This window comes from Heterodontus francisci, chromosome 19 (genome assembly GCF_036365525.1).
Source record: "Heterodontus francisci isolate sHetFra1 chromosome 19, sHetFra1.hap1, whole genome shotgun sequence".
In the NCBI taxonomy this organism is placed as follows: Eukaryota; Metazoa; Chordata; class Chondrichthyes; order Heterodontiformes; family Heterodontidae; genus Heterodontus; species Heterodontus francisci.
The window spans coordinates 66,126,750-66,151,616 of NC_090389.1; the positions used below are offsets into that span (position 1 = coordinate 66,126,750).

General features: G+C 41.2%; 1 protein-coding gene across 2 annotated transcripts in view; it reads right to left on the reverse strand.

Annotated features, from left to right (window-relative positions):
• syn2b (synapsin IIb) overlaps positions 1 to 24,867 on the reverse strand; it is a 420,009-nt gene that overhangs the window by 67,919 nt on the left and 327,223 nt on the right. For both annotated transcript variants that reach the window (XM_068051834.1, XM_068051835.1), the window contains exons 7-8: positions 24,675 to 24,817; positions 13,508 to 13,582 (exon numbers count right to left, since the gene is read on the reverse strand). In XM_068051834.1, the coding sequence (XP_067907935.1) occupies positions 13,508 to 13,582; positions 24,675 to 24,817 (218 nt within the window). The remainder of the gene's footprint in view (positions 1 to 13,507; positions 13,583 to 24,674; positions 24,818 to 24,867) is intronic.

The following is a 24,867-nucleotide window of genomic DNA, read 5'->3' on the forward strand; positions in this document are numbered from 1 at the left end:
GAACCCCATTATTCAAAGTATAAATTATTCTATCTAGTTTTAATTTGGATTATTATTGATCATAACTCCTCATATTGGTCTATAGGCCAGAAAATTGTGAGAAGGAAGAAAGAAATGGTGATCGAAATATCTTATCCTTCCCATTATTGAAATTGTCAGCAAGCTTAGTTTGTCAAAACAGTAAAACTGCCCTTAATTCCTGAATACCAGGGTTCTTTCTAATCTTGAAAGTTTAGTGAGAAATACATAGCCAATGCATGACAAAAGTTACCACCTCCTCACACTGCAAATGTGCAGATAATTTAGAATTATTGCTAAAGAAATAAGTCAAATATTTAAAGATTTACAAATATTTGTTCATTTAAATCAAATGACTCTAATAAATGAATTATTTATACTTATATTTCACAGAGCACAGCTGAAAATCACTGTCGTGTTTCCCTAAAGAGTGCAAAGATAATGCCCAACAATGACACAGATCTCATATCTTTAACTCAATTACTCAAAAGTTTAAATGTTTCCTTGTTTTGTAGTCCATGGTACTGGATTGTCACAAGAAACAATTCATAAACGGTGTCACACGAGCAGGAGCGCGCTACCACCTAGAAGGACAAGTGCAGCAGATGCATGAGAACACCACCATCTGCAAGTTCCCTTCCAAGTCACACACCATCCTGACTTGAAACTATATCGTCGTTCCTTCACTGTCGCTGGGTAAAAATCCTGGAACTCCCTTCCTAACAGCACTGTGGGTGTACCTACCCCACATGGACTTAAGAAGGTGGCTCACCACCACTTCTCAAGGGCAATTAGGGATGGGCAATAAATGCTGGCCTAGCCAGCGACACCCACATCTCACGAATTAACAAAAAAAAAATTAGATGAGGAAGTTGAGGAAGCAGTAGAAGAAGGAGGACCCTAAACACTTAGCAACAAATGATATGAGGGATGAGGTAATTGCACAATAACCTGCTTATTCCTCTGCCCCCAAAACTTAGAGCCCTTCTGCATTAATAGTCCTTGTTACATCCTACACGAATGAACATTCAATTCATTCAGACGCTTCTGAGTCAGCATTGCCAGTATGTCACTGATATAGAAGCTACTGTTAAATTATACGCAAAACAAATTGTTAATTGTTTTGCCAAATTGACGATGCCCTGTTTGCTTGGGCTGAGCAGAACATCACCTTCCTCATTGACCTCATCAGCCAACAAGAGAGAGCTCAGGGATTTACAACAATGACTGGCTTTCTTCACATCCAGGCATCATGGACAGCACATATTGCCATTAGAGCAGCAGAACACTAGCTAGCAGCATTCACCAATAGAAAAACCGACTACTCCATTAACGTTCAGGCAGTCTCTGATTACAAAAACAGGATGCTGCAAGTTTGTGCAAGGGACCCAGGCATTATCATCATGCATTTATGCTGGGACAATCTACCCCATCCCAACCATCACAATATTAGATCTTTCCAGGAACATAGCAGGATGACTGCTGGGAGAACAAGGGATACTTCTTACACATGTCTCCCGCATTGTAGTGGTGGCCTTGCTATACAGAGAGGCAAGCACTTGGAGGTCTTTGTTTGAACTGGTATTGTTCTGAAATTTCCTGGAAAGTTCTGGTTTAACCTTACCTAAGACCTGGGCTGTGCCATTTTGTTCTAAGGATATTCATGCCGAACTAATTTATGCCGGTTTTATGTCATCTCTGAGATACATCTGCCGAAACCCTTCATTGCTTATTAAAGTAAACTTCCCATGCAAAAAGCAGCTTGCATGAATTTCCTGCACTAATGTAGATTTACATAATTCCTCCCCTTGTCCTCTTCCTCCCTTATTCACCTCCACCCATCTCATCCTATCACTTTCCTCCTCCTCGTGGGTAGAATTTCTGTTGTGGGAGAAGGGTGAGGCTAAAATGCTGCTCAGTGGAGTAGGAATGGTGGCATGTTCCTCCTCTTCTCCTCCAGTCCCTTTCCTCCTTTTTACCTCTACCCGCCTTTTCTCTCCCACTTTTCCTAGGGGATGTGGCAGAAATGTTGCTAAGGGGGTGGTGGGAACGCTGCTTTTTTGGTGAGGGGTTGTTTTAGGGTGATTGGCATGCTGCTGTGTGGGTAGTTTGGTTGCTGATCAGTGTAGTAGCCATGCCATGTTTTGGGGCAATGAGTTGGGAATGGCAATGCTATTTAGTGGGGGAGCAAAAGAGAAGTGCAAATGTTGCTCCAATGGATGGCTCTGAAAATCCTGCTGAGTAGGGGAAATTCAGCCCTACCACACTCTAATTAGACAGCCCCACTTGAAATGCAGTTCAGAGAATCAGTACAACTGTCTTATAGCCCTATCTCAACTCTGTTTCAATATGGCAGCATTCATTTTGCCTTGTTGTGCTGAATGGTTTAATTTTCAGATAAAATTCCCTTTAATTCAGTTTACCTAGCTGCAAAATGGACTGGAACACTAAATGCGTCACTGACAGCTGGTAGGCACTGACCAAAAAAGAAAATATCATTGATAAAGAAAATTGGAAAAAAGTTAATGCTAAGCAGTTACAGTTTGAGATAATTGGTTGAGGGCACCGCTGGGTACAAATTAACGCAAGAATCATGAAATATTACATTCTTTCAAATCACCATAGGTTTTTTAGTTATTTGAATGTTTAGCTGTGGGAAGAATTCATAACAGTTTTATGGATATGCTCTGGGGTAAACATAATCTGAACATTTTCTCTATTAAAACTCTTTATCCATGCTTCACCCAACACAGTATTGGAGTATAACATATCATAAGCAGCTTGAAGGGTTTAAGGAAATTGGAACCAGGTGTTCTGGTTGCTATTTAATCTAACGTAAAGTATACAAAATGTTGAACTCATGTCAAGAAAATTATTGGTAAAATCAGACTAAAGCAGTGTCCAGTTCATCCAGCAGATTGAATATAAATGTACTATTAACAAGAATTTAAACAATTATATCCATTTCCTCTCGTTATGCTAGTTGTCTGTCAGTCTGTTCTTCAGCTACTCATATTCCATCTGAGTTTCCCAGCTATTGTAGTGGGGGACGTTAAAACTCCTGAATGTCTTCAGACTTTTTGCCAGAATAAGACCACTGTAATATTGCTAGAATTTCAGCAGAAAAGTAAACAGGGTTTCTGCCGCATTTCCAGTGAAGTTATGGTGGTGGAGTGATCGAAAATCTGGTGGTGCACTGAGGCCTCGCAGCTGTCGGTAAAATGTGGCAGGGCCTTCCCAACATTGCGGGTCGTGGCGGGTCTCTCCCAGAAGAATTTTCTGGGCCCTCCCACTAAGACCCCCGACGTCGTAGGGTTAATAAAATTCAGCCCTCTGTGGAGCTTTTCCACAGCCTCTTCTCGAGTTCTGCAGTTTTGGCGCTTTTTCCAGGTCAGCCCTCTTTGAAATTTCTTCAAAATCATCTTCTGGGTGTAGCATAGTAAGAACCACCATTGTTTTCGATCTCACCACTGATCACCACGTTGTATGTTTGTTTGGTATGCCCAGTTTGTCTAGCTGAGAGAGTTTCCTTCGTCTGGAGTAATTAGAAGATTGACCTTTATTACAACTATATACAGCTTCACACCTGTCTGTGTGACTCCTCTAAAGCCACGCTGCATCTATCTTCAAGTCTCTCTCACATGTGATCTCTTACAACATCATGGTAGGAGGTATTCTTTACACTCTTTCAACATTAACCCTTTGAGACCCTCATAATACAGTAGCCTCCTGGAAGATTGTGCTGCCGGTCTCGCTGCCAGCATGTGCGGGCTCAGGACCCCTTCTTGGTCCCGATGCCGGGGTCCCGAAGCCCGGGTCATGATTATTTGCGAAGCCTTTGGCTTCAGATATATAATGTATCATTAGTTGGGAGTTCGTAGAAAATAGACAAAGATAAAACCATAAAAGCATGTTGAAAGTTTGAAAGATAAGCAAAAATGCTGATAATACACATCAGATCCATCAGCATTTTTAAAAGAGAAAAGGCACATTGACTTCTTAAGTGGATTTGTAGAATTGGAAACTAGAAAAGAAGTGAGTCCATTAACAGGACTGAACAAAAGGTGGAAACATATGGGCATTGGTGGATTTGGCATAAGAACATAAAGAAATAGGAACAGGAGTAGGCCATACGGCATGTACTTCTGGCATGTACTTCCAGCATTTCTGTTTGTATTGCACATTTACAATTTTGTTTGATTTCTTCCATTGACTTGCCTTTTTGTGTGCATTTTTCCTATGCCATTTCTCCTCTTCATTTAGCTGTTTCCACAGTATTTATCTTTTAAATGCTTTTTCGGTATTTTAATGCAATGATTTTTTCAAGTTATCCACTAGTTTTCACCTTTTCAATAGACTTGTTGGTTGGTCATTCACCCCCATTAACTCTGCTCTGTGACTGGAGTTAGCAGTTGGGATTCTTGATTACCACATGCTGTTCTCCTCCCTTTGTTTATTCATTCTTATTAATGGATTCACTTATGCTCCCTTTACAGATTCCAACAGACTAGCTGCATATTTGCAAAATTTCCTAACATAATAAATAATTTAATGCATAAGACTAACAAAACAGAAAAGATAGAGCTACTTTAATTCACAATAGTGCCTTTCATTGTGTAATGCTCTTCTATTTTGCCCTGCAATCTCAGTGTCCTCCACAGTCAGGAAGCCAAAGAAATCTAAGGATGTGTTTGAATGCTGTGGGTAGGGACCCTTCAAAGGCAGTTTTCCTTCCTTTTGTTAATTAACCCACATGAGACAGGTAAACATACCCTCAGATGAAGCCACAGTGTGGGTTCAAATTCAGATTCAGTCTCTACTTTTATAATTATCAATCTTCACAGCTATTCTTTAAGGACTTGACATGTTCAGATTTGATTACAGCAGAGTTGGTTCCATATACCTTTTGACATGATGCCCTGGTAACTATGTATCTGCCAATCAAAGTGATTCAAATGCATACAAGTTTCCTGAAAGTCTAGTTGAAGTTGTATAGGTCCTTCTTGCGTCCAATACCATGTTCCCTGTGGGTTCAGTGTTTGTATGCATTGCAAAGTGATGTATTCAATATGATGTGACTGTGGCCATGTCATGTTCTCTGGGAGTCTGGTGAAACGAGTCTGTCTATGCAACCTGACAGTTTAAGGAAGCAATTTTTCACACCATTTTGTAAAAAAAAAGTGTTGAAGACTATAATGGATATAAATCTGAATTTAATTATATTCTTCTTCGTAATAATAGCTTGTGTTGTCAAGTGAAGAATCAAAATTTAGAAAATAATTGCTCAGAACATTTTCATCTTTAACTAAGTTCTACCATTTGACCTCTTGCCGTTGTTTTTGCTGAATTGTTAGTTCACATGTATTCTCATTAAAGAATATCAAATATAGCTGCATGGTTCCAGTGCAGGAATGATAATGGAGACATCCTGGACAACTCTTCAAATTACCAGAGATTTGGCAAACAGTATGCAAATTTTAATAAGATATTGTTCAGACACCATAGTTTAGCCTACATTGGGGAGTCGAGGGTTATGCGGAGCAAGTCTGAAAGAGGAGTTGAGGCCTGGGACCGATCAGCCATGATCTTATTTAATGGCGGGGCAGGCTTGAGGGGCTGAATGGCTTACTCCTGCTCTTATTTCTTATGTTCTTGTGCATTCAGAAATTCAAAAGCCCTTTTGATGCTAAAAAATCAATAGGTATATCAATCAGTTCATTCGATATGAAATATACTCCCCCAACTTGGCAAGTAAAAAATATTTATATAAACTCCAATCTTGCAGAAGATGTTATGATATCACTAACAATGTAAGTACTCCACACATCATCACAGGAAGTGATGTCATCCAACATGTGATCAGTTAGTTGGAGTTGTGTTGATCATGTAGACACAGGTGTATGATAGAGCTCTCCTGTAAATTTGTGCTTCAGAATAAAGAACCCAACATTTGTTTAGCTTTCAACTCAAAACTGTCTGGTACATTATTGCTAAGAAAAACAATAACACAATATGGTGGCAGTGTGGTTTCTGAGGAACGCAACATCATGGCAGCATGTGGTTACTCAAGATTTTCAACTTCCAAGCACACCGTTCGCAATGAGGTGACAGTGATGCACAGTTGAAGCCCGCAGCTTTGACGTAGCACTGTTGCAGAGAGGCTCAGGAATGGTAGTCACGGGGACCAGCAATCTCGGATGAGACATCGAGACCAGCGATCTCTCCATTGTAGTCCATCAAAGACAAGGCAATGCAACTCATCTTCGGAGGTGCGATGATTCGACAACTATCCTTAAGGTAGGTACTCGAGAGACAGTGAATGCATGAAGGGGGTTGTTCAGCTTGATGACAACTGGCAAGAAAAGTCAGAAATCGGGCGGAATCGAGCTCGGGAAAATCGTGCCGAGTCGGTTCTCATCAGGGCTGCGGATTGGCACCGCCATTACGCACCGGGTGCTTTTACCACTATGAGTGCTTCATGGGTGGGGTCTCCCTGATCGCGGGCTGGAAGCCTGCGCTGCAGGCACAGAGTTCTGGGTGTGGCTGAAGTTCGATGCTGCAGATACAGTAGACCTGCAAGTTTTTTTTTCCAGAGAAAGGCCCAGTAAAAAAGGCGGCTATTTAAAGGGGAAAGCTCCAGCTGCAATTTTTGATACTGGGCATTTGGCTCCATGTCCACTAAATCTCCTTCCATGAACTGGAAAGTCTAAGATCTCCTACTTGAGTTACAACTCTTAAAGCAACGCATGGAGATGTGCTTCTTGGATCTGGTTGTCACGGAGCTGAACAAGCAAGCGGTGAAAATAAAAATCGCAATTGGTAATGATCAGCTACATTGTATTAACACCTTGGGACTTTCTGAAGCAGAACAGAAGGACCCAGAAAGACTATGGTCTATGTTAGAGGACCAGCTCAAGGTCAGGATTAATTTCAGAATTCACCACCTGGAGCTGATGACATACAGGCAGCAATCAAGAGGGACCATAGTCCAATTCATTAGTAGGTGCCGTGAGAAAGGCAAACTCTATGATTTCAGAGAAATGGAGTTATCCGAATAGATTATGGAATTGGTGATTGTGTCTACCCTGATATAAACTTTTCAGAAAGAGCTACTGAACAAGGAGAAAGGGTCTGATGTTGAAAATCTCTTAAAAGAAGTCAGGAAATTTGAGGCCCTTGCTGCAACCAAGCAGTGCATATGAGCGCCTGGTACAACAAACATAAGCGAAGTAACTAGAACACCTCAAGATATGTAACAAGTGCAGTCTGATGCAGCAACCAAAGAATTGTCCGGCCTACATGGACAAATGCAAGGTGTGTGACAAAAGGGCACTGGGCAAGGCTTTGCAGGAGCTCTGATCGTGGAAAACTGGCCAGAAGTCACAACAGACCACAACCTGACAAAAAGCAGACAGCACATTGTGGAAGAAACATGGATACATTCGCCAAAGGCCAAACCAAACGCAGACATGTCCATGAGAGTGATAGTGCTGTGAAGAGCTTACAGGGTATTGAGGGTGAGCAAGCTTTTCACATGATAATCATTGCACACCAAATGGATCTGTTTGCACAGCAGGAAACATTCACCACCATTGACATCATATGCCCAGAGAAGAGTGGACAACACACGTTAAGACTGAAAGCCGATACAAGGACAACTGCACACATTTTGCCACTGAGAATAGTACCTGGTGAGATGGGAAGCCATGATACAACCAACAAAGACAAGACTCACCATGTACAATAGTACACTGATCAATTGTGTAGGCATGCTAATGTTAAAAGTGCAGGTATCTAAACTCCGCATAGTTGCAACAGGTTTTCTACATCGACGACATTGTCCAGCAGTTGCAGGCCTACCAGCATGTAGTGAGCTTCAAATCTTGACAATCCATGAGATTAGTAGTATGTCAAAGGTGCACAACCAGAATACATGTGACCCTATCGAGTCTGTCCAAGATTTACAAAGAATGCACCCAGACTGTTTTGAAACAGTGGGAAGTTTCAAAGGCGATGCTGTCCGACATCTGAGGGACGATGCGGTTCCTTCTATAGCAAGGAAATGTAGTGTCCATGTCATGGGCAAACTGAGAGCTGGATACTATGGAGAGGCAAGGAATCATGAGACGTGTTCAGCAGCACACAGATTGGTGCAGCTCGATAACAGCTGTAGTCTAAAAAGATGGCACCATCCAGGTATGTTTGGATCCTATAAGGCTGAACAAGGCATTGAAACGTTGTCCTCACAAAATTCCCAGATTAGAAGAGCTGAATTTGAAATTTGCAACGGCCAAGTTTTTTTCAAAACTTGATGCGCAGTATGGGTACTAGTCAGTCCATCTCTCCGAATATTCGCAGGAGTTAATGATTTTCAGGACCCTGTTTGGGCGATATTGCTTTTTGCACCTACCATTTGGCTTATCAGTAAGGCAGGATTTATTTTAGCAACTCATGGATCACATTACTGTGATGGAAAACACACCTGCTAAATGGAAACATATTAATTATGTTATATGGAATACTGCTTGAGAACTATTTTTACTGGACACCACAAATGACTTTTTAAAAAGAAAAGAAGAACTGAACAGCTAAAAAGATGGTCGCACATTTGCATTCTGAGAAGACAAGGATGAGCTGAGAGACAGTTGAATAGAGAGACAATAGGAGTGTTCCCTGATTCAATTAACGAGATTGGTTTTGCGAATAGGGGTAATCAAAAGACATCAACACCCCTTTGACTTTGTAAGAGCCAACTTCCACTCCCCACTAAGTATGCCTGAAAGACTCTACATTCCAATACCCCTCTAGGAACTGTGGTTTCAAACAAAGAGATGGTCACATGACCTACCTGCTGGGGTAAGGCTGAGGTTCTTTGAATTGTGCCTCAGTGTGAACAAAAGATTGCAACTGGACCAGCAGAGAAAAGTCTCTCTCTCTCTGTCTCCCTCTCCAGCAAAGTCCCAGAGAAACCACGGTGGCAGCTTCTAAACTTCAAGACTGCAGAACTTTACAGACAACCACTAAAAAGACAGTTGAGACCTACCTTCAGCCTTCTGGTACCAGAGAAGCAAGCCTGAAATTGTGCATGTGGCCCAGCAAGGACTCCCAGACTTTAACTTCAATCAAGGACATTGAGTCAAGGACACTAAGGACAGTACCTGTATTCCATTTATTGCCAACTCTACTTTAACATCCCAATTCTTGCTTCCCCTCTGTATCTATTTGTATGTGTGTTTGCCTCTCATGTCATTGTGATCGTGGATGCATTGTGTATTTTTGTGATTTTAACCGGGTTAGAGTGATAAGGTTTATAAACTTACATCTTTCTTATTTAAACTCAAAACAACCTGTATGATTGGAGCATTTTCAGTTGCAATTGGAGTGCAGTGAGCAAGGGCTCATTGAGGTGGTAAGCTAAAATCACTATTTTTAAAAAGATAAACCTTGTTACAGCCAAACCAGAGAAGGGGCGAGAGCGGAGCCTGAGACCCCTTCCTCACCTGGTTGTAACATTTCAGAGAACATGCCAGGGTGTGTCTGTATTGCTGATGATATCACAGTCATGACCACAATAATAGAAGAGCATGACAGGAATTTACACATCCTGATGGCAACAGTCAGGAAGAGGATCTTGTGTTCAATAGTAAGAAATGTGCCATAAACGCGATACACATTAACTTCTTTGTCTCCATATATTCAGACCGGATCCCAGCAAGGTAGGGCACATTCAGTCCATGCCAAGCCCACAAGACAAAGAGGACTTACAAAGATGTCTTGGTCTCTTCAATTTCTTATGTCCCTACATTTCAAATTTCTCAGAGAAGTCTTGGATTCTATTGGGACTCCTCAGAAAGGAAACACCATTTCTGTGGCATGAGGACCACCAGCATGCACTCGATTTGCTGAAGTAGTCATTATCCATGGATGCATGTTTGCAATACTATGACCCAAGTAAGAACACCATTCTCAAAGTGGATGCTTCATAGAAAGGCCTGGGAGCGTGCTTGTTGCAGGACAGACCTTCAATCACTTGCGGATCGAAAAGCTTATGCTCCGCACAGGCCAACTATTTCAAAACACTAGCATTGGTGTTCAGAATCACAAGGTTTCACACTTATCTCTTTGGAAAGCATTGCGTAAATGAAACAGATCATAAGCCATTAGCGATGATCTGGAAAAAAGCCGCTCACCAGCCCACCTCCCCGACTACAACGGCTATTAATAAAAGTGCAAGGGTACGACTGCGAGGTCAGATATAAGCCAAGTAATCTCATAGTGACCTCCGATGCTTTAAGTAGATTACCCAGTCTTAGGAAACATGAAGGCATTCTATTTGACAACCAGGTTGACATAGAGCTGGAAGATGTATACCAAATAGATTTGAAGCGTTTGGGCAAATTATGGGAAGAAACTTCTAAAGACTCAGTCTTGAAGATGTTGTCGCAACTCATTTTGAAAGGATGACCTGCCTGCAAACTGGAGGTTCCTGCAGAGCTCAGAACCACCTGGCCATACTGAGATGAGTTGGGAATTTCAAAGGCAGGCAGGTAATAATTCCACAAACCCGTCGCCCTGACAAGCTTTCACAATTGCCTCTCAGCTATATGGGTGTTGAGAAGTTTAGAAGGCTTGCACGTGAGACTGTCCACTGGCCAGGTATTAACAGTGGCATTGAGGGAGTGGTATGGTCATGTGATGCATGCCAGCAGCATCAACCATGTCAGCATAAAGAGCCAGTTCTTCGTCACAACATCCTGTCACATCTTTGGTCAAAGATAGCCATCGACCTCTTCACAATCAAAGGCAACAGTTATTTGTTGGTCACCGATTACTCCAAATTTCCAATAATATGTCAATTAAGGGACACCTCAGGCGCATCAGGCGCAAATATTATCAGCACAATTTTCAGCTTGTTTGGTTCTCCAGAGGAGATAGTATCGGACAATGGTTTGCAATACATCCCCAAGCCATTCCAGGATATGTGCAGGAAATAGGCTGTAAACCATATCACTTCTTCACTGCATTATCCAAAGTTGAATGGCCTAGCAGAGACTGTATGTACAGTCAAATCACTGATTGTAAAGTGTCGTGAAACTAAACCAGATTTACATGTAGCCATGTTATACCTGACAGCGACATCAATTGGCACAGGACTACTGTCCCCAGTGGAAATTATATTTGGAAGAAACATTTCCAAGTCACCATCTCATGAAATTCTCTTCAATACAAGACAGGCTCCTAACATAACAGAAAAAGATGAAGACTACACACAATATGCATGCAGGTTTGGAACTACCACTGTTACAGATGGGACAGAAAGTCAGGGAAATACATCAATAAGAAAAAGTATGGGTTCTCTGCAGAAGTGTCCAAAATCTGCAACAAACCAAGTTCCTATGAAGTAACCACCCCTAACGGAGCAGTGCTCAGAAGAAACTGATGTCAGCTAAGGGAACTAGCTAACAACATTGTGCCCGACAACTCTATTGCATTGAGAACACAGTCAGACTCAGATATTCAGAACATAGCAAAGGAAAGTGGCAAATGCAATTCTCAAGCACAGGACAACTATCAGAACATACACAAAAGTCAAGCTAAAAATGTTGCCAGGTCTAGTTCTCCATCAAGCTACACTGTGACAAGATCAGGTCCAGTCAGTAGACCACCTGTACAGTTCAAAGACAATTAACTAAAGAACATTAGGGTCAGTGCATATGTAAATATTATTCAAAGTTGTTTTGCCTCATTTTTAAATTTATCTTTTGTGTGTTTCCACTTTAGGAAAGGGGGATATCGTGATATCACATTAACAATCTAAGTACTCTACACATCATCATGGAAGTGACAAACATGTGACCAGTTAGTTGGTGTTGTGGTGATCACCTAGACACACATGTATGATAGAGCTCTCCTGTAAATTTGTGCTTCAGAATAAAGAATCCAACATTTGTTTAGCTTTCAACTCAAGATTGTCTCATACATTATTGCTAAGAAAAACAATAACACAACAGGAGACATTTCAAATTTATTTCCCATCTGCTACAAAAACCTGTTATTTTAGGTTGAATCACAGCGATCTATTCAACAGACATCAGCTCCAAGATCAAACTTATCTATACGGGAGGAATATTTTAATTTGAATGATCCTCTATAATTATTTTCGCCTTTAAAATACAGATTCATGTGGTACACAAATAGGTACAGTTAATGTAGTCATGCTAATGGGGTGAATTTCCTCACTGTTTTGGCACACATATTGTGCAAGAACTGCGCAGGAAATCTTTCAGTAAGGAATTATGGGTGGAAGCTGTTTCAGACAGATTTCCACTTTTGAAAATCTTCCCTTATAACATTCTCTCGCTCTTTCTGCGCCTTTCCATCATCTGCCTATTGCATTGCTACTAGCCTCATATACATATGTTAAAGGGACTCAGTGGCTGTGAAGTCAGTGCAGTCAAATTGGGTGGTTGCTTTTCAGTGAGAAAGAAGACAAAAGTGCTAACCATACTCTGCAATATATCAGTACTTGGTTTAATACATGTGTGTGCAGCATTTTGGCTGATATTGTAGTTCTTGCAAGAATGAGCAACAGGCAATAAATACAGTGATGATGTTGACAATACTGACAGTGTCCTCCTTATGTTCCAACTTGATTGACAGATAGCAAAGCTCTGAAACAGGTTCCTTGCTGATCCAGAACAAGCTGCCAGGCATATTATTAGGTCTACAGATATCATCTGGCGTTTGCTGATCTACATGACACACCACTTATTAACTTATTCCACCTCAACCATGAAATATTGTATTTGAGTCACTTTATAAACAAACTTATGTTAAGGAGTGAAAAAAAGATGTTGCTGAAAAATTGAGTAAAAATATATAATGAAAAGACTGTACTAAAAGGAAAACTGATACAAAACCTTTGTAACTTTAAGAGCTCTTTTAAGCCATGCTCCTTCAAAGATCATGTTGGCATCCTTCCATCTACAAGATGATGATGGACACACAGCAAACAATACATTTAGATAAGGTGTCTTCATATGGTGCATTTTGGCTGATGGTTGAAGAGGCCAATCCTTGAGAGGCAGGTTCTACCACAAGTGCTGCCATGCATGAAGCTGCCAGGTGATGTTATGACTCTTTCAAATAGATGCACAAGGAAAAAGAGCAACATGGAAGAATCATGTAGAGTTGTGGGAGGTGCTCATTTCAATATTTCTGACAAATTTGGGGCCTTAATAAAGCTAAAACAAAAATGGGCATAAGCACTTCAACATACGATTATAACAGACCTCAGAATTGCAGCCCTGTAGGAAATGTGCAAAGGATCTGCATTTTAAGTTATAGTAATGCACCAGCTCAACATAAAATTGGCCCCATATTCTCTAAAACTTACCTCAAAATAATGAGCTATGCTGTGACATATATTTATACTTCAGAGAACATTTTTCTATGTATGATTCTTTGCCTGTATCAATGATGTACCCACCTTTCTGTCATTGCAATCTGTTCGAGCATGGCTGACCCAGTATTTGTTTTCCAGTTTCCAGATATTGATGTTCTCCTAGAAAGGATAAATAGATTACAGCAGGTGTATTTGGTTCTATTTCTGATCGATCCTGTAGTTTAATATTTCAGCATGACTTCAAAATATGTTTAGCTGTAATTTATATGCAATCACCATTTATCTGATCTGCTCACCTTATTTTAATGCTTAATTCAAATTTAATAAATCAAATTGTCTGCTTTTGAACAGGATCCCACCACTATGTAGTATGAGATTAAGGAAAAACCAAGTATGTTGCAGTCTTGTTTCTTGTCTACATCCAAATGTAATTGATCTAAAATTCAGTTTCATAATTAAACAGCCTGAACTGATCACTTCAATGTTACATTTGCTAGCCATTTAATCTTTCTATTCAATTATCAGGAAAATACTACTCATTTGTATTTATCAGCATGTCTTGTAAAGCTATATAGTTTCAAAAACAGATAATTGATTCAATTAATTTAATAGTCATTAGACAGATTTGCAAAACAATATTATTTGAAAAATAAGTATTTTGTATCTTAAACAGAGACTTTTAATACATATCTTTAAGTAAAAGAGTATCACCTCATAAATCTTACATTTCCATTTTAAAAACTCCTTTCAGAAATATTCCTGTTGTACAACTTAATTGTAAAAACCTGCTTCCTTTATGTTTTCTAAGTTGGTTTTATTTCAGATTGACAAGTTCCAGCAGAGAAAGCATCACGGAGTGAGCTGGGAATGGACTGAGGTGGGTATCAAATGAAAACAACTTCCAAAATATTAATTGGGATAGTGTTAGAATAAAGGGAAAGAAGGGGGATGAATTTCTGCAATGAGTTCAGTAGAACTTCCTTGACCAGTATGTTCTCGGTCCAACTAGGAAGGAGGAATTGCTGGATTTGGTGTTGGGGAATGTGCTGGGTCAAATGAACTAAGTGTCTCTGGGGGAACACTTGGGTAAGAGTGATCATCGTATCATAAGGTTTAGACTAGTAATGAAGATGAACAAGGAGCAATCTAAGGTGGATCTTCTAAATTGGAAGATGGCAAACTTCAATGGGATGAGAGGCGATCTAGCCAGTGTAAAATAGAAACAAAGATTGACAGGAAGAACTGTAGCTGAACAATGGGTGATCTTTAAGGAGGAGATGTTTCAGGTACAGGCGAGGTATATTACAACAAGAGGAAAAGGCAGGGAACCAAAGCCAGGGCACCTTGTCTGATGAGGCAGATAGAGAATATGATGAAACAAAAAAGAGGGTGTATGGTGCTTGCCAGGTGAATTTTTCAAGTGAGAACCAGGCCAAATACACTAAGTTGAGAGGGGAAGTGAAGAGGAAAATAATATTGGCAAAGAGAGATTATGAGTTTAGAATGGTAGTTAAGATAAAAGATAATGCAAAAATCTTCTACCTGCATCTATATAGCAAGTGGGCAGTAAGAGGAGGGGTGGGTCCTATTAGGGACAAAGAAGGTGATAAATGCTTAGAGGTGCAGGGCAAGGCTAAAATATTAATGAGTATTTTGTTTAGGTGTTTACTGAAGAGGATGCTGACAAAATATTGGTAGAAGCGGAGGTTGTAGAGGTAATGAATGGGGTGAAGATTGATAGGAAGGATGTAGAAAGGCTGGCTCTGCTTAGAGTGGATAAGTCGCCTGGTTCAGATGGCTTGCATCCCAGGTTGCTAAAGGAATTGGGGGTGGAGATAAAGGAAGGGCTTGCCATAATCTTTTCTAGGTACACGGGAGGTGGCAGAGGATTGGAAAGTGGCAAATGTGACACCCTTATTCAAGAAAGGGTGTAAGGACATTCTTAGTAACTACAGACCGGTCAGGTTAACCTCAGTGGTGGGTAAGAGTTTTGAAACAGTAACCAGGGGGAGAAAAAAATCAAAAGGCACTTGGAGAGATCTGAGTTAATTAAAGAGAGCCAGCATAGATTTTTAAAAGGCAGATTAATTTAATTTAATTTTTTGATGAAGCAACAGAGAAGGTTGATGAAGGGAAAACAATGGATGTTGTCCATATGGATTTTAAGAAAGCATTTGACAAAGTACCGCATAAAAGGCTGGTTATCAAAATTGAGGCTCATGGAATAGGAGAGTTAGTGTAGGCTTGGATAAAAAAAATTGGCTTAAGGACAGAAAACAGAGAGTCATGGTAAATGGTTATTTTTCAGACTGGAGGATGGTAGATAGAGGTGTTCCCCAAGGGTCAGTGCTAGGACCACTGTATTTTCTGAATTAAAGGAATGACTTGGAAATTGGAATACAAAGTAAAGTTTCAAAATTTGCCAATGATACCAAACCTGGAGGTGTGGCAGACAGTGAGGACGATACCAATCAATTGCAACAGGCCATAGATAGGCTAGCAGAATGGACGGACAAGTGGCAGATGGAGTCTAATACTGAGAAGTGTGAGGTGATGCATTTTTATAGAATGGATAGGGAAAGGCAAAACAGACTTAATGATACAGTTCTAAAGAGTGCGCAGGAACAGAGGGACCTACGGGGTTCATGTGCATGGATCTATTCAGGGGGCAGGACATATTGAGAGAGTAGTTGGCAAAGCATATGGGATATTGAGCTTTGTAAATAGAGGTATTGAGTACAAAAGCAGGGAACTTATGCCGAGCCTTTATAAAGCTCTGGTTAGGCAACAATTGGAGTATTGCATCCAGTTCTGGTCACCACACTTTAGGAAGGATGCGAGTGTCCTTGAGAGGGTGCAGAAGGGATTTACCAGAATGCTTCTAGGGATGAGGCATTTTAGCTACAAAGTTAGGCTGGAGAAGCTGGGGTTGTTCTTGTTGGAACAAAGGAGATTGAAGGGTGATTTGGTAGAGGTGTACAAGATTGTGACAGTTTTGGATAAGATAGACAAACTGGAGGACACAGATTGAAGGTTTTGGGTAACAGATGCAGAGAGGACGTGATGAATAACTTTTTTATGCAGCTAGTGGTAATGACCTGTAAGTCACTGCCTATGAGGGTGTTGGAAGCAGAGGCGATAGATGAATTCAAAAGGAAATTGGATGGGCACTTGAGGGAAATAAACTTTCAGGGCAATGGGGATAGAGCAGGGGAATGGGACTGACGGGATTGCTCTACAGATAACCTGCATGGACTCGATGGGCCGAATGGCCTCCATCTGTACGATTGATGATTTCAAAAGGAAATTAGATGGGCACTTGAGGGAAATAAACTTTCAGGGCTATGGGGAAAGAGCAGGGGAATGGGACTGACGGGATTGCTCTACAGATAACCTGCATGGACTCGATGGGTCAAATGGCCTTCATCTGTACCATAATGACTCTAAAATGGGAATTTGACAGGGGTGGGAATTCAGTGGTGAGTGTTGTGATAGTGTATTTATTAGTATGTTAAATATAACTATTTAAATATGTTTATGCTAATATGTATGTCATCACCGGAAGTGATGCAATATCATGTGATTCGGTTCTCTTGCACAACCATTTCGCAAGTGTAAGCTACAGCAACAAGAAGTCGCGATTAAAGCTTTGTGCTCAACCTCTAAGTCTGCCCTTTAGCTTTGTTTATGTTAATCTAGAAAGAGATAGTACAATATGATAGCAGTGGTAGTGAGTCAACAGCATTGTTCAGCAGCTGAAAACGTCAATGCAAGTCAAAACCCTACCTGAAGCATTGCGACCGGATCACAGCTCTCACATCAGGAGAGTAATGGTGTGAGTCAAGATTGAAGGCAATTTGAGCGCACTCCCAGTTTTTCCCCGAGCCGGCAAGACAAAAAGCAACAGTAGTTTAGGCTGCAGAGGTAAGTGCAGTGTCATTTTGTGGCATGGATTCCTTCCCACCATCACCACACTTGCGCACCATTAGCTGACCCCGATGCCAGGGCCTCTCCTGCCTACAAGCTCACAAGCCTGCACTGCAGCAACACAGCTCAGGGTGTAGCTTCTGCTCAGCTCTGCAGACATCGCAGCGTGCTGCAACTTTTAAAGCAAGGTTTGCTCTTCAGGGGGAGAGAAGTGTAGAAGGCTCAGGCAATGGCAACCAGATTTTCAGAGATGGACAGGAAAGCACTGATGTCCCAGGTGAATTCAAACTGTTTAAGCAGAGGATTGAACTGTTTCCGAGATCGCGAGGTTGTGAATGCAGAGAATTTGGTGATAAAAATTAGGATTGCCATAGGAAACGAAGGTCTGTACAGATTAAATACCTCTGGTTTATCTGATACTGACCAGAAGATCCAACAAAGCTATGGGCAACATTAGAAAGTCAGTTTAAGATTAAAGTCAATTTCAGAGTACACCGCCTGGAACTCATGCGATATAGACAGAAAGCCAACGAGAGCTTGGACGACTTTGTTAACAGATGCAGGGAGAAAGCAAAAAAATACAACTTCTCTGATACTGAACTCTTGGAATGAATTATGGAGTTGGTTATCGCCTCCACTCTTATTGAGGCTTTCCAGAAAGACCACCTAGAAAAGCCGAACGGTCACAGTGTGGAGAGCATACTACAGGAAAGATACAGATATGAGGCAATTATCACAGGGAGACAGTGTTTGCAAACCTTAGGATCTGAAATGCCTGTTGGTACAATATCCAAGGCACCCAGACAGAACAAGGTGTGCAGTAACTGCGGGCTCTTCCACCAACTGCATAGATGCCCGGCATACGCAGACACATGCAAGGCATGTGGGCTTAGGCAGCACTGGGGCAAACTTTGCAGAATGTCCAGCAGCAGGAACACAGGGAGAGCCAGAGCGGGTAACATGCAAACCACAGAACTACACCACCCAGAAGCGGCGGGAAGTGAGACACTTCCAGGCATCACCTAAAGCATAGACCCATCCATGAAATGGGGAAACACCTGACCAAAATGGATGAGTTGGATTGAGGTGAAGACACTACAGGTGTTTTACCCTATCACCTTAGTGCAACAGGCCCATTCCATTAACAAAACAGAAGCTTTTGCAACACTCCAGATCATCTGCCCCAATAATGCTGAACAGCATCGACTGAGAGTGAAGATTGACATAGATGCAGGTGTCAACACCCTACCTTTTCGCATTCTCAAGGACATGTACCACCAGGCATGGAAGTCTGTGGTCCAACCCACAAGCGTGAATCTTACAGCATACAATGACTCGACAATAAAGGGCCCAGGTTCCCTAGACCTGGAATGCAGGTATAAAGAGTCAACATGGTCTACGCAGATATTCTACACAGATATTTGTCAGGACCAGCAGTAGCAGGGCTGCCAGCATGCAACAAATTTAACATGGTCACCATCCCCAGTCAGAAGACCATAGCAGTCAATACAGGTGCACATCCATTGGATTGGTACAAGACCTCCAGTTTGACATGGTTGGGAATTTCCACGGGGACACAGTTTTACACCTTAAAGAAGGTGCAATGCCGTCAATCAACCCACCATGAAAATGCAACATGCACATTCGAGAAAAGTTGAAGATGGAACTGGATGGAATGGAAAAACACAGCATCATTCGACAAGTGCAACATTACAAGGACTGGTGCAGTTCCATCACTACCCCAATCAAGAAGCACAGTTCAATTTGACTATGTTTAGACTTGAAGAGGCTAAACAAAGCCTTAAAAGAGATGTCCTCATAGGTACCAACCCTAGAAGAGTTAAACCCAATGTTTGTTGGAGTGAAACACTTTTCCAAATTAGATGCAAAAAATGGATATTGGTCTTTACGCTTGTCAAGAGAGACGCAACAACTAACAATGTTCAGAATTCCTTTTGGCAGGTACTGTTTCCTCTGTTTCCCATTTTGTCTGTCAGTCAGCCAGGATATATTTCAACAGCATATGAACTGGATAATGGAACAAGTGCCAGGCTGTGTGTGTATTGCGGATGATACCGCTGTAGTAGGACGCACAGAAGAAGTGCTCGTGACAGAAGCTTACACTTGTTAATGGAGACCGCCAGACAAAAGGTTTGGTTTTCAACAGCAAAATGTGCTCCATTAAGCTGATCACAAATTTTCTCAGTGACGTTTACTCAAGCTCGGGTATCAGCCCGCAATCTGAAAAGATTGAAGACATCCAGTCAATGCCAACACCGCAGGACAAGGATGACCTACAAAGGTGTCAAGGTCTATTCAACTTCCTTGCTGCAGACAGACCTAAATTCTCGGAGAAGGCTTCTCCACTAGGAGAATTGCTGAATAAAGACACACTATTTCTATGGCAAGACGATTACCAACATGCATTCAACGCGTTGAAACAAGTACCGTCAGCCAGGTCATGTCTTCAATACTATGATCCTTGGAAAGCAACAACGTTATAAGTGAACACATCGCAGAAAGGCCTCGGAGTATGTCTTCTTCAAGTCAGCAAGCCTATCACATTTAGTTCAAAAGGTCTGTCGCCAGCACAAGCAAATTACTCCAATATCGAATGAGAAACTCTCACTCTTGTCTTCGGGATCACCAGGCTCCACACATACTTAATTGGAAAAGAGTTCGTGAATGAGACAGATCATAAGCTGCTGGAGATGATCAGGAGAAAACTGCTCAAGTGCACCGCCTCAACTCCAGAGGATACTCATCAAGATTCAGGATTACAACTGTGATTTCAGATACAAACCCAGTAGTCAGATGGTCCGGTCAGACACTCTAGTAGATTGTCCAACCCTGGGAAGGCACGAGACATACCACTCAACTTCCAGGTGGAGGAAGTCTGTGCAAGCTTGGAGGATGTCTACAACGTAGATCTCATGGGTTTCGGTCAAAACAAGAGAGAGGAAGTCCAGAGGGAGACTTCTGAAGACCCCATACTCCAAGCTGTGTGGCAGGTCATTGGAGAGGTTTGGCCCGAGACCCTTCCCAACGTATTGGCCATATCGAGACGAAATTGATATATCCAATGGAGTACTATTCAAAGGACACCAAGCACTCATACCAGCAACACTTCAGTCTGACATACTTGGACAGCTCCACCAAGGACACATGGGAATAGGAAGGATGAGATGACTTGCTCGTGAGTCATTTCTCTGGCCCGGCATCAGTAAGGACATTGACCAGACAGTGAGATTTTGTGATGCGTGTCAGGAACATCAAGCTGGTCAACAGAAAGAGCCTCTCCAACCACATGCATACCGTCATCACCATGGACCAAAATAGCAACATATCTGTGCACTGTGGGCACAGAAGACTATCTGCTAGTGACTATCATTCCAAATTTCCGATTGTGCAGAAGCTTTGAGACACATCGAGTACAGAAGTGGCCAACACTGTTAGTGCCATCTTACGTCTTTTTGGTGTCCCGGTAGAAGTGGTATCCGACAACGGTCCACAATACACGGGAAACCCATTCCAGGATGTGAATCAATGATGGTTCATTGGTCACATCATCACCCCGATATCCTCGTTTGAATGGGATGACTGAACGTATGGTCAGGACAGTTGTTACAACCAGGTGAGAAAGAGGTCTAGGGTTCCCTTTCAGCCTTCACCTGGTCTTACTGTAACAGGGTTTAATTTTAAACACACTGTTTTTTTTAGCTCCCCCTTGGTGAATCCTTGTTCACTGCTTTCCAATTATCAGACAAAGAACCAGCACAAACAGGCTTTCTTAGGTTTAAAGAAGAAAAGTAGAAAATTATTAAACTTAAACTCTAATTCGGTTGACGCCTATGCATACACAACGCGTCCAAGCTTGCATGCATATGCGATACACACATGCAAATAGAGAAAGAAAAGAGTAGAAGAAAAATAAAGTGGACACGTTTGAGGCAATATCTGAAGAGTGGTTGTTACGGTTCTTTGAGCTCACTGTAGAGTTCTTGATTGTAGGTAGATCCTGCTTTTCGTTGGGGTCCAGTATTCTTCTTAAACCTTGTTCACTGTCGGAGACTTTTCTCTCTTGGGGTTCATGTGTCTTCAGTGGGTTTTGGAGTTCCGTAAGAAAGAGATGGGAGCAGACAGACAGGAGAGGAGGTCTGCTTCAGTGCTGGAGCATTCTGCTTTCTGCAGGCTTTCAGTTCAAACTGTATAATTCAGAAAAAAACCCAGACTGCCAAGCAGGTCAGTTATGTGACTAACTGGTTTGACCACGTCTGTTTGTGGATTGTATTGGAGCAGGGGATAACTCCTTTGTTCCAAACACTGTCTGTTAATATGCAAAAATGTTTTTCCTAGCCAAGCCCTTGTAACAGGCCTTCTCTTCTTCCCAGCAACAATTTGAAATTTAATGTCCATATGACAAAATTAATAATGCCTCATCCTTGGCAGGTGGGGGCCTGCATGGCAAATTGCTGACAAAATGTGTTCAGAAACCGGGCAAGATATGCAAGTTGCGTTATTGCATCTTCACACACCATTAATCTCTGGATTGCCATCACCTGCTGAGCTTCTGTTTGGTCGACCAGTGAGAACCACACTACCCAGTTATCATCTCACCAGGTCATCCTTGATTACAGACCAGTTACATCAGAAACAAGACAAGATGAAAGATGCACATGATGTGCACGTGGGTGCAGAATTACTGCCACTATACATTGGCCAGAAAGTGAGGGTCCTTCACCCGCAAGAACAGACATGGATTCCAGCTGAGGTATCCAAGGTGTGCAAAGAACCATGTTCATGACAACACCAAATAATGCGATACTGTGAAGGAATCAACCTCAGCTCAGCAGACTCTGTGCTAACCATGCATAAGGCGACCAGCAGCATTGCCTACGCCTACCCGCTTACGTTTTACAGACGGAAAGACAACAAGCAACACACCAACAACTGAGGACAAACCTCCAGAACAAAACCTTCAGGACGAGAGGGCGGATTGTTCGAGAACACACCCACATGTCTTTGTCACAAGGTCAGATCGAGTCAGCCAATGACGAATATGATTCCAAACGTAGACAACAGCTTGAAGATGAATGTTCAAAATGTCCCTGTTACAGTTGAATGTTTGATGTAAATAGTGTTATAGTTGTCAAATTTCTAATATCTCAAGGGTTGCTTATTTATATACATATTGATGTATACTATATGGGTTGTCATTTAAGGGAAGGCAATGTTGTGATAGTGTATTTGTTACTATGTTAAATATAATCATTTAAATATATGTTTATGCTAATAGATATGTCATCATAAGAAGAGACCGCAATATCACATGATTGAATTCTTTGCACATCCAGTTAGCACGTGTAAGCTGAAGCAATAAGTTTCCATTAAAGCTTTGTGTGCAATTCTATGCCTGGCCTTCAGCTCCATTTGTATTAATCTAGAAAGAGATAATACAACAATGAGTTGCCTTAATTAGTGGGTAAGTAATTTAGAATATCTTGTGCGTTTTTCCTATCTTTGAGTGAACTTTAAATTTAAATTTGTGTAACTGTAGTGAATTGACAGCCAACAGAGAACATGAGCTGCCCAACTGCAGCCAAGCAAATCAAACTCAGCTCTGACGAAAAGTCATTGACATGAAACGTGGACTCTGTTTTTCTTTCTCCACTGTTGCCTGATCTGCTGAGCATTTCCAGTATTTTCTGTGCTTATTCCTGCAGCATGTTTCAAGGTGTAACAAATGTTAATTTAGGCAAACACATTTGCAAGAAGTTTGTCCAACTGGAACTGTTTGAGCTCAAGATCTCAGAACATCAGGTAGAATTGGAAACAATTCAACATATTAGGGAGGGAGAAAGGTTTCTGGAACAATAGTTTCAGAGGGTAGCCAGTCTACTGAGGTAGTTGACAGTGATAGGAAGGAATAGTGGCTATCTGTAGGTCAGAGAGATGAGGGGGGTCAGGATAGGGCAGAATACCCTGAGTAAATTACTCTCTCTAACTGACTTCCTGTGGGTAGGATGAGGACTCTGGGCAGGACGATCAAATAATTACAATGGCACCAGAACATGAGAAATGGTTTTGGGGAAGAGGCAATTAGTAATTCACTAATGAATAAAGTAGTAACAGAAGATTAGGAAGCATGTGTAGGAGCAGGACTTCAAGGATGGTAATCTCCAGATTACTCCCCCAGTGACAATAGAAAAGCAACATGTGTCTAAAGTGGTGATGTCATGAAGAGGGGGGTGTCCTTTTTGGGCTGAATGGCCTGTTTCTAGGCAGTAGTTTCTATGTAATACATTAGTGACTTTCAGAAAAAAAGGTTTTTAATCCCTATTATTTGAAAGTAAAGCTCCTTTCCTATTTGTCTCCAACACTTGTTTGTAAGTATAACACCATTAAATGACAGACATTTTTGTTTTTATAGAATATACAGTTCCCACCACATAAAACATCCACGTTTAAAATGAGCAGTCACTTATATTGATAAAAGGCTATAACCATGATCCATTGTATCAAAGTCGATTTCAAAGTTGCTGGTCTTAACTTAAAGTGCTCGATTTATCTGAGGCAGGAACAGCTGTGCTTCCTCACTGGTTTGCACCTCAATAAGGTGCACTGAATGTTAAAATAAAATGATCATCCTCCATTATTGTAGCAGTAATACTAATTAAGAAGTAATATCAGCAAAAAAAATCTTCCCATGTGTGCAATGTCTGTGCTCGATGGCAAAAATTACAACACAAGCTAATATAAAAACCATAAATATCCTGCATGGGAAGAATCGTCAACCATATAAATTGGGTTTATCAAGAAAAACAAGAATTTTTTTTTCTGGTCTAGATCTGATACCCTCCAAGAAAAGCAAAAAGCAATTCTGTCACCAATTAAGTGTAGCCTTGGTTAATTTACATCAAGCTCTGATAATTGTAGCAGGCATAATTAGCACAATGCTAAATTAGCCCAGAATGTGCTACTGCTCTAACTATCTTGTTTGCTACAAGAATTTAATGGCAGCTTTTTAGTAAATGTAGGAGGTTTTGGCAAGCTGTGGCAACCTCCAGTTTGAGGCTTTAAACATCCTTCAGGCAATAGTACCTTAAAAGATGCTCACCTGCCATAAAGCATGGACGTGTTTATTATGAGTGGTGAGGACTGCACTAAAAAAAGTTACCATCACTACAACTATGAAAAATAATCAGCTGAAGATAAATTAAGAGGGAAGAGGAATTGGGATTAACAAACACAACAGAATGATACTTTAGTCATTAAAAAAAATTGCACATATATATATATATATATATATATAATGTTTGCTCACATGTAAGCCTTGTAATTATTGCCTATTTTTTGAATCCTTATATCATATTTGGAGTCTACGAAAGGTTCTGTTGTGGCATAGGTATTTGTGAGGGCTACCACGCTTGCTATATCCTGAAAATCGTAATGATTTTCTACTTTCACCTGGTACCATCCAAGAAAAGGCAGCATAGGGAAAGGTAGAAGAGAGAGAG